Source organism: Oreochromis aureus, linkage group 16, assembly GCF_013358895.1.
Source record: "Oreochromis aureus strain Israel breed Guangdong linkage group 16, ZZ_aureus, whole genome shotgun sequence".
In the NCBI taxonomy this organism is placed as follows: domain Eukaryota; kingdom Metazoa; phylum Chordata; class Actinopteri; order Cichliformes; family Cichlidae; genus Oreochromis; species Oreochromis aureus.
In genome coordinates this window covers 6,591,570-6,601,914 of record NC_052957.1, presented here as the reverse complement: position 1 = coordinate 6,601,914, position 10,345 = coordinate 6,591,570, and the positions used below count along the sequence as shown (strand labels likewise).

The window sequence follows — 10,345 nt, the reverse complement described above, 5'->3', positions numbered from 1 at the left end:
GCCTCTATAAATTTTGACCAAGTTATAAATAAGATAAATGCAGATAAATATAAAGGCAAATAAGGCAATAAAATAAAAAATAAATGGTGCTTGGAAACTGAATAATATTTTGATCAAATTACAAGAATTTTCAACAGCTGTATTTACAAGAAATGTCAAAATCAGTCAATTTGTCTGTCGCACCATCTCCAAACCACAATTCATAGCAGGTCTCACTACCATCTTCTAAACGTTCCCTTTCACTCTTGATGTTATTCTTCAGTCACAAATCACCTCTGCACCTGTGGCAGCTAACACAGAGAGACAGACAACCATTTGCACTCACACCTATGGGCAACTTATAATTACTTGTTAACCTTACCCCACTAAGTGGTTGTCTTTGGACTGTGTGAGGAGGTTGAGGTACCCATGGGGTGAACATCTTGGTGTTAGGCAACAGTGTTAACCATCACACACCATGCCGCCCTATATTAAATTAAATTAAATTAAATTAAATTAAATTAAATTAAATTAAATTAATGTTACCTGCTTGATGTGACATCCTGTGTGCAGGGATAAGAACAGGCATGCCATTTGGACATTTCTTTATTTTCATTTGTTATTTAATTAAATATTAAATAAATATTTAAATATTTAAATATTATAATTAAAAATGTATTTAAACATTAAATAAATAACATTTATTTTGTTTTTTAAAATGTATGTTCATTGGCGTATCGATAGGTGTGAACCGTTAGGGGGCGGGGAAACGGCCTTACAAGTCAAACCGTGGAGTTAAAAATAGCCCGGATAAAAACTCCTCCCTAAATCCGCGTCTACTTCCGGTGGTGTCCGTCTACGTCGTGCGGTCTGCACTGTCTGGGAGCTGAGCACGACAGGAGGAAAAAGCGTTTCTCTTGCAGCAGTTTGTTTGTGCAAATACCTTCACTGCTTGCTACTAGCCGTAAGTCTCCCACTCTGGGGTTGTGGGAGGTTTCTTTTCCTTTTTTTATTTAATCGAAATCAACTTGGTTTATGAAGAGTGGTTATTTGGGTCCGGCTATATCCTGAAAAAAAAAAAAAAAAACAATCAAGGGAGGCGTTCCGTGTTTATACAACTAGTTGGGTTGCTGCTAAATACCGGTGTTACATCAGTTTCATAACAAGTGCAGTGAACATAAGTTAACTTGGTGCCTCCTGGGTGATTTTAAGGCTAGTGTGGCGTGCTGTTACACAAAAGTTAAGCAGTCAGTGACTTCAGCATTGCTCTGTGCGGATTTTTCTGGCTCTTTGTGTAATATCATCTATATGTCTGCTGACAAGAGCAGCAGTTAATGACCACAGTGAACACTCTTTGAGACTAATATTAAAATTTGAGTCATTAACCCCCGCACTCAGTGCTGTATATATGTAATTTGTTAGTTAAAATAACGATGCACTTACTGACCTCTGCTAGCCGTTTTAATAACAACTTGAGCTCTGATCTGTCCTTTATCTATTTAGAAAGTGTGTCAGAGGCCAAAGTTCAACCGGTTACATAAGGCCCTCCACCCCCGTTATTGTTATCATACCTGGAGGGCAAAGTACTACAGACGTACTTTGGTAGTATAATTTGATTTTCAAAATAACAGCTGGACCATATAGAGATTAAATTCATGCCGTTACAGTCAGCTTGTTTTTTCAGAGCTAAAGCCGGTAGATGCCGTTACTGTGATTATCTACTTATCAGCCACTTTATTCGATACACCTTGGTGTTACCTGTGGGGTTTTTTTGTTTGTTTGTTTGTTTTTTGGGTTTTTTTGTCCAATTTTGTTGATCCAATGTGAATTATAGCCTAAGTTTCCTGTTCTTCGCTGACAGGATCGGCACCTGGTATGGGCATTAGGTCTGTCTTCCTTAGGATTGGACATTTTTCGTAATCAGAGACGCTCTTGTGGATAACTGTGATAATTATTTGAGTTAGGGTTGTTTTTAAGTTGCTGTTGTCAGCTCGAAGCAGATATTTCAACCATATCAACCACATATTTTCTCTGGATTTTTTTTTTTTTTTTTTTTTTCATTTTTGGAACGTCTTCTGTAAACACCAGAAATGATTTTGTGGACAACTTTTTTTAATATGTCTAAATGGATTAAGTTCCAGGCTAATTTACTGATATTTGTGTTAATGAGTGTTTTGACTGGTGTATCTATTTAAAGGGACTGAGTGTTGATCATAGTTGATCATCCTATTGAATTTGATTGTTTTTGTGGAGTTTTTGTTTTGTTTTTGTTTTTTCTTTTTGGTGCCTTTGAAGTATTGTGATGTGGGTTTTTTGTTTTGTTTTTTCTTTTTGTTCATTTTAAAATGCAAACAGATTAAAAGTTTCTGCCACTGAACTGCAACAAACCTTCACTGTTGTCTAAGAACTTAAAATTAGTCTTGAATGTAAATGAGACTAAACACAAGAGATTACTGTGAGTTTCACGTAAGAGTTAAGTGTGAGGAAGCTTTCATTTTAAAAGTTGGATTTATTTATTTGAATTTTTTTAGCAAAAGACATCAGAGGTACCCATTTAGACATGGGGTGAAAATGCTAAATAAGAGGTAGATTAGTGATGTTGGATTATGGTGCTGTTATCTATAAATACACCTCCACCCCTAAATCCCTGCAATCAGTTTCTCTTCACCACGATGCTCAGCTCTTTGAATTCCATTTATACATTCAACCTCCAGGTGCTTTAACACAAAACAGGTGGAATAGCTTTTTTTTATAATGTGTATAACAGAAGTGAAAAGTTGTTTTGTGAATGTCTTTCTGTCCACAGACCAGGATGAATGTGGGTGTGGCTCACAGCGAGGTGAACCCAAACACCCGAGTGATGAACAGTCGAGGGATTTGGCTGACCTACGCACTTGGTGTTGGTGTGCTTCACATCGTGCTCCTGAGCATACCCTTCTTCAGCGTGCCCGTGGTGTGGACTCTAACAAATGTCATTCACAACTTAGTAAGTTCAGTTTTCTCTCATGCTGTATTTTACACAGGCGCTGCACAAGCCAGCTAAACTGCAGTGTTTTGGTCATGATTTTCAGTCTGTTCACGCTCCAAATGTCTTGCAGGAAATGCTCTAAATTACAGCCCAGACTGACCTGGTGGATTGAGCAGTAGTTTATTTCTGGTTTGCCAACACTCACATGTTACACGCCTTCGTTAACCTGTTTCAGCAGCAGCTCTGATCCAAGTCTTGCACTTGCTGTGTCCAAAGATATGAGGATCTCGTGGATTAACTTTTATTTCCATTAGCGACGTCCCCACAGCAACAGGAAAACCAGCATGTGCTCAAAGTAGAATTCATCCACCGTTAACGTTTCTCTCCTGCTCTCTGTGCTCACATCAGTGGTATTTTTAATTGAGTACATTCATAAACCTTTTCTCAGGAGCTCGCGTTACTCTTTTTGTCAGACAACTGTCAGGCAGCCTTTCAAAAAATTTGCTAAACCAGCTATTTAAAAAAACGAAGTTGTAAAATGACCACTCGGAGAAGAGTCTGAAGTCATAATAGGCTGAAGCTTCTTTTTGACTGATATGCTGATGGCTTGTGGTCAGAAGCTTCTTCAGAGTTCTATGCTGGTTACATCCTGTAGCAGTGAAAACTGGGGTGGTTCGGTTTTTTGTTTTTTTTGTTGTTTTTTTAAACATGAATGCAAACCAACTCTCGCAGTTTCCTTGAAAAGGGACACTTCGCTGGATATTTAAGTCTCTAAAACTTACCTTGTTTATTTTAACTAGAACTGTGCATTTGTTTATTTTTACCCAGTTACTCAGGTAAAATACCGACAGTGATGCGCTTTCTTTATTTTATTTTTTTTCTTTTAAGATGGACCAGAGGCCTACATCTTTGCTAATATAAGATTTCTCTAATCTGGTTAGTAATGGTCACATGTCACAGAAAAATGGTCAAATAATGCAGCTGTGGTCATCTATTGAAGGCCTCCTCTGAGCAACACGATGTACTGATATTTTACTATACAGTATGTCTATTTATCTTGCTATGTTTTTAGGATTCTAGTGGTGTCAAAATATATCACGTTGTATTTTTGATTACTTTTGCATAAGTGGCATGGTGATGGTGATTTTGTTTATCTGTCTCCAAGTTTACTAAGGATCTGTATTGGTCCTGAAAAAGCCATATTGGTCAAAAGACTTATTAAGTACCTCCAAAATTTAATTTGAATAAATTTTCTTTTATTAGCAGGTTAATGAAAAACAAAGTTAAAATTGTGAATTTAACAGATAAAAGTGAGGTCTTCAAAATCCTTGTTTTGTTCTAACCAACAGTCCATAGTTAAAATAAATAAATACAATAATTTTCAGTGTTTGGCAAGAAAAGCATTAAATACTATATTATTTCAAGAAAGTTTTGTGTTAATTCTGATTTCTAACTCTTATCAGTTTGATTCAGGAACCCTGTTTTTTTTCTTAAGGTGGTTTTCCTTGTGACAGTCTGATGACTGACCTATTATGATAATTTCCCCACGCCTCAAAGTCTGACAAAAGTGACCTTTCATTGCTGCACGGCTGGCCTCAAATGAAGAGAGTTGATGTGGGTGACATCATCGAACAGTTTGAGCTCAAGGATTGTGTATCACAGCCAATAAGGAAGGCTATTAACAGTAACGGCTGAGGTCAACTATAGCCTATTGTTTTCCACCACAATACACCATCAGTGTGGTGATTATTTCTTGGCCGTATGTCAGCGCTTTAGTTTCATTACATTTCCCTCTGTATCGCAGCTATTTCCATCTAAAGTGCCAGTGTTTTGGACACAGACATGTAATTAGAACCTCCCAAGATGGCTAACTTAAGAGGGCAATCCAAAAAGTAAGGTCTTCTATTGTTTTAGAAATACAAACAACCATTTATTTTCCATAATATTTGCATCATTTTAAAGCTTGAAGACTTATTTTTCTGCATAATCACCATTTTGGTCGATGCATTGTTGTAGACGCTGTGGCAGTTTTACAATGCCCATGTCATACCCGCTCACGGCCGCTGCAGAATCGCCTTCTGGACAAATGTTCTTTCAACTTTGGGAACAGGTGGTAGTCACTGGGTCTGAAGTCCAGACTGTAGGGTGGGTGGGTGATGAAGTTCCAACAAAAGTTTGGCAGGAGATCGACATGGGCATTGTAAAACTGCATCGACCAAAATGATGATTATGTAGAAAAATAAATAAGTCTTCGAGTTTTAAAATGATGTAAATATTATGGAAAATAAATGGTTTGTACTTCTAAAACAATTGGAGACCTTACTTTTGGGATTGCCCTCGTAGTTGACAATAAGAGGACATCACATTTTTCAACGTTTTCTTTTTGGCTGGTCTCTCAGTACCTTATTGACCGCAGTTTCCACTCCACAGGGAATGTATGTCTTCATGCATGCAGTCAAAGGCACCCCTTTTGAGACCCCTGACCAAGGAAAAGCCAGACTTCTTACTCACTGGGAGCAGCTCGACTATGGCGTGCAGTTCACCTCATCTAGAAAGTTCTTCACCATCTCCCCAATTATTCTGTACGTATTCTATACTAATGATTCTGTCTGAACCTGTTGTCTTTAGACATGTACCTCCAACCCTGATAGTTCTGTAGACATTACCATGTGGATCTAAATGAGAGAATGCCAAGTGGAAACTTCTAGGAAAATGATACTAGTAAGATGGAAGTAACAAAAACTTTGATTCCATGAATGCCTGTTTGAGCCTGGCTCCAGCAGTGACACAGACTCCCATGTTAAAATGCTGAACTCTACAGCAGAAATAAGATGTTTACAGCGTGCCACAAAAAACCTTTTAGTTTCTATGGTTGTACTAGAGTAAACCATGAGCCATTGGTGGTAGACTCCACATCCTAGTAACTGCACAGCAAACGGTATCAATTAACAGATAATTAACACACAATTCTCTGGAAGGCACAAACTCTGTAGAGAGGTACAGCTCAGTGACTCTAATTGGCTGAGGTGAAGCCTGGCTACACATCTCAACTTCCACATATGAGTCAAAGAGACTGTGTCCCTGAAAATAAAAACTTCTAAGCATTACTGGGTCTGAGCAGAGGATATGTGTGTCTTTTATTTTTATCCTATAAATGGTTTCAGGACTTTGTCCCTGAACCTATCATTTTACGTGGTTAGAGGAGTTCCACAGGGTTCAGTATTGGGTCCAATCTCATTCACATTGACCAATTATGATGTCCATTTTTATGATGGTGACATAGTTCTGTACTGTATAGTTGTTATGAAAGTGTGAAAGACAGGAAAGTATTCATAGAGCCCAGTGGCAGACTGGGAAAAATGTTTTTAATTTTTTTTTTTTTTTAAGTTTGTGTCTGTGGAAAGTGACTCACTTCAGGAGGCATTGTATTTATCTATTTTTATTTGATTGAAACCAAAATGCTGCAATGCATTTCTAACACACTGTCTTTTCCCCCCCACCTTTACAGATACTTCTTGGCAAGTTTCTATACAAAATATGACACAACACACTTTGTCATCAACACTGCCTCGCTTCTGAGTGTCCTGATCCCCAAACTGCCGCAGCTGCATGGAGTCAGAATTCTTGGCATCAACAAGTATTAATAATTGTAAATGCTGCTCCTCTCAGCAACTGAAGCTAATTCCTGTGTAGTTTGTACCGCCGATGTGTGTACTAAGTCATACAGTTTGTGTAACGACCACTGTTGTCGTATAGTAACACCAGAGGGGTGCACTACGAAACGAGGTACGTTGAGCCTAAAGAGTTTTCAGCGTCATGAAGGTAGCTCTGTTTTTTTTGTTTTTGTTTTGTTTGTTTTTTTTTTTAACCAGGTCACTCAGCTCTGGGTGGAGGCTACGTTCAAACTTTTTGTTTAAAATGATCTGTTAATGAGCAGTACAGATTTTCAGCTGAGGTTATATATGCAAAACCTGTTGAGCCGTGTGTTTGTAATGCCGCCCAAAGAAGCTGTGCAGTTTTAGTTGAACAAACTGTTACAGCAACAGGGATTTAAATGCATTAGGCTGGTGATGCAGAAAAAGTGCTTTTATGTTTGTTCATAATTTCCTGCTGATGTAAAGCAGAGTAGAACACTGATTTGTCTGATATTCAGTCAGTATATTTACTTCCACTTTGATTTGGCCAAAAACTCAAGTGATTTTCATCCTTTATTATGGGACAGGGTCCTGCCTGAATGCACTTCCTGAGTTGTGTTAGGAATAAACTGTAGCAAAGAGAAAACACTGAGCAGTGTGTGATTGCAAAGCTCCACAGCTCTGCCCATGTTAATCAAAATTCTTAACATCTTTAACGTTTGCTGATCTCTCCTTCAAGATCGTTTCCTTGGACACCACTATGGCTAGTTTTAGATGGCTCCCTGGATTTGAGCTTCGTTGTCATGGCTGACTTGAAATTTGCTCTCTGAGCAAGTTTAAACTTCAATAGACCTGACTTTTGTTATGAGGGCTCATTGCGTGTGCGTGAAACTGAACTCAAAAACCCAGTGCCCATCCTAGAACTTGTTCCATGCATTTCCACCCCATAAATAAATCCTAATGGAAAAGTTGACAATGAGTCAAGGGGCCAACTAGAACAGGGTTCCTGCAGACTGATTTTGAAAGGTGTCTGAATCTGAAAAGGCAGCCCTAGTTTTTATTAAAGTCTCGAAATTCCTCAGATTTGGAGAGGTAATTTATAATCTTAAAATGTGGTGGCTAGTTGGTCAGAGCAGTTGCATTCCTCACTTTACTCAGAAATGAAGAAACGTAAATTCGCTGAATATTGGCTCTTCATCCAAGCATTTGTGTATGAGTCACAATATGTTTTGTTCAGGAAGTGCCACAATGGGAATGAAGGTGCAGGGGAAAACCCCTACAAGTTTTGGTTCAGTTGCAAGCAGTTCTGACTAGTTGCCCTACATTGCTTACCTGCATAGCTTAGCTTTTTGCTCAACTACAACTATACGAGACAAACAACATGCGTCTAAATCTTGAAATCTATATGTAATATTTCTTACCCTGTGGAGGCTTCATCTTTTTTGCACATGCATTGGGTTTTGTACAGCACTTTTTACCTCCTGAGGTCAGACATCCTAAAGCGTATGTGGCAGAAAGCAAATTAGCCGAAGCTGTACAGAAGAGATGACCATTGTTTCCATGTCTGAAACATGAAGCCAGTGCATTAGTGCCTTATATCTGCAGTCTTTTAATGGTTGAGTAATCTGGCTGCATAAAGAAGCCAGATTTTATGGAAATCTTTGGAATAATTACCCTTCCCTCCCCCTAATTCATCCACTTAATACACTTTCTATTTTTAAATATTTAAAACATGCAGTTGTTGTTGTTTTTTTTTTTTTAAATTAAGCTCCCCATCAGGGTCAAAGGCTACAGTTATGTGAATGACAAGCCAATCCTACAGGAGTTGGTCAGATCCAACCCATCCTCGTGGTGCCTGGTGTCGTAAAGCTAAGATGGCAACAGCACATACTGGCACAGACGCAAATTGAAATGAAAGTGAAAAAGCTGTGATTCAGGCAAACTGGGAGTGATTCAGGACATGATACAGAAACAGTGTGAGGAGGCAGTACTTCCATGGAGCGATCAAAAATCAGCGTGCATGAGGAGGCAATGTTGAAGGGAATGGTTTCATTTTTTTATGGGCAGAGATTCATAACTTTTGTATTGAGTCCCATCTTTGTAAGAAACTTTCTTTCTGGCCTGATGTTTGGCTGTAGTAATTATCGTAAAGTCTTCACTGCTCAGTGTGATCTGCTCCTTTTTTGTTCAACACAGAGTCGGGATAAACACATCTCACCTTCATGACGCCTGTTATCTCTGGCAGGAGGCCTGGCTGTGTTCAGTTTGCTTTGTGGTGCATCCCTCTGGTTTAAAGATGATATGTCTGTACATGACAGGATGCCATACGCATTACTAACTTATGTGAATATTTAATGATGTATTGGGCGGGCCCAGGCATCAGTGAGGCTTTTGGTTGAGTTTAATTTTCTTCCTTTCTTTGCTCTCAGCTCACACACAGTGATGCAAATTGTGTTTCTAGTCACAAAGATGTTGCAAATGTATTTTTCAAATATGTCTTATTTTCCAAATATGTCTTACTTTGTGAGGGTAGGAGCCCGTGGCTCGCTGTTTACCGGTACACTCTAGTTTTGTAACGGGTGTCAGACATTTTTGTGCTGAGGAAGAACAGAATCAAGCTCTTCATGTGCATGGTTTCCTTTGTGAATCATTTGTAACCAATCAGAACAGCAGGCTTTTCTCATTGTACTCTTTATGTGTGTGTGTGTGTGTGTGTGTGTGTGTGTATATGTGTGTGTATGTGTGTGTGTGTGTATGTGTGAGTGAGTGAATATTATGTCCTTTATGTAGAAATGAGACAGATTATTGTTGTCAGATTAAGTGTTTACTGAGGGAGCTCCACAGTGTCTTTGTGATGAACTTACGCTCATGTAGCCACTCTCTTCATACTTTGAGGGATTATTTGATTTGTTTTTGTTTTTTGGCTATGATTGAGGCAGCGAGTCCTACTTTGTTTGGCCATAGCTTGTAGTACTTGATATTTCTGGTTCTTAATCTTATTAAAATGTTTGCCCTCCATCTACACCGTCTCACAGCTCTTAATTGCTTCCTCGAGTTTCTGAAGTTGACGACTACAATGAGGCTCTCAGGTACTTTCCCACAAAGTATAAGCCGAGAAATGAGGAAGTCTTTCAGGAAATATCAGAATTTCACAGATGTTTCTCTTCAGGCTCTGAAGAGTAATAATCAGCTGTATTGGATACCTTTGTTTTGGAGTGCTATCGTCACAGAGCTATCAGGTTTCATCTACATAAAGGCATATTAAATAGGAGCTATTCTGTTTACTTCTACCTGCATGTCTTCATTAGATTTTATTACTCAGTTCAAAATAATCCATATTTATCTCATACTGGGTTTATCCTCAGTTTATCCCCTGTCCAAAACAAGAAATTTTAGCCCCTCTCCTTTTAGGTCAACTTTCCTCACACAACCAGAAGCTTTCAACAGCCTGAGATGACCATATTAGTGATACACCCTCTCTATAACTTCACATAGATCAATGAGTAGATGAAAACTCTGAAACAGAATTTGAAGCAGTCTGAAGTCTGAGCTGGCCCTGTGGCCTTTAAAATAAATACACCACCTAGAACAAGTTATTTAAAGTTGAGTGTCTGCTTCATAAGGTTAAGCCAACATTCAGCTTGACTGTATCGGGCGTTTTTAAAGAAACTCCTCATAGTTTAGTTTTAGTGAACTATAATCACCTAAGCTTAAAAACTAAAACTACACGTGGGGACAAAAACAGTTTCTGAATCTTAATCAT

General features: G+C 38.5%; 1 protein-coding gene across 1 annotated transcript; it reads left to right on the top strand.

Annotated features, from left to right (window-relative positions):
* Positions 1–800: 800 nt before the first annotated feature.
* Positions 801–9,600, top strand: ormdl1 (ORMDL sphingolipid biosynthesis regulator 1). Its single transcript, XM_031757363.2, has 4 exons — positions 801–943; positions 2,786–2,965; positions 5,378–5,529; positions 6,456–9,600. The coding sequence occupies exons 2-4, from the start codon at positions 2,792–2,794 to the stop codon at positions 6,589–6,591; spliced, it is 462 nt and encodes a 153-aa protein (XP_031613223.1). The 5' UTR covers positions 801–943; positions 2,786–2,791; the 3' UTR covers positions 6,592–9,600.
* The last annotated feature ends 745 nt before the right edge of the window (positions 9,601–10,345 follow it).

Excerpts from the sequence above, each read along its gene's own strand:
- ormdl1 (XM_031757363.2), top strand. The coding sequence starts at position 2,792 with ATGAATGTGGGTGTGGCTCACAGCGAGGTGAACCCAAACACCCGAGTG. Across the intron at positions 2,966-5,377 it reads CAAATGTCATTCACAACTTA|GGAATGTATGTCTTCATGCA; the intron begins GTAAGTTCAGTT and ends TCCACTCCACAG. Across the intron at positions 5,530-6,455 it reads ACCATCTCCCCAATTATTCT|ATACTTCTTGGCAAGTTTCT; the intron begins GTACGTATTCTA and ends CCACCTTTACAG.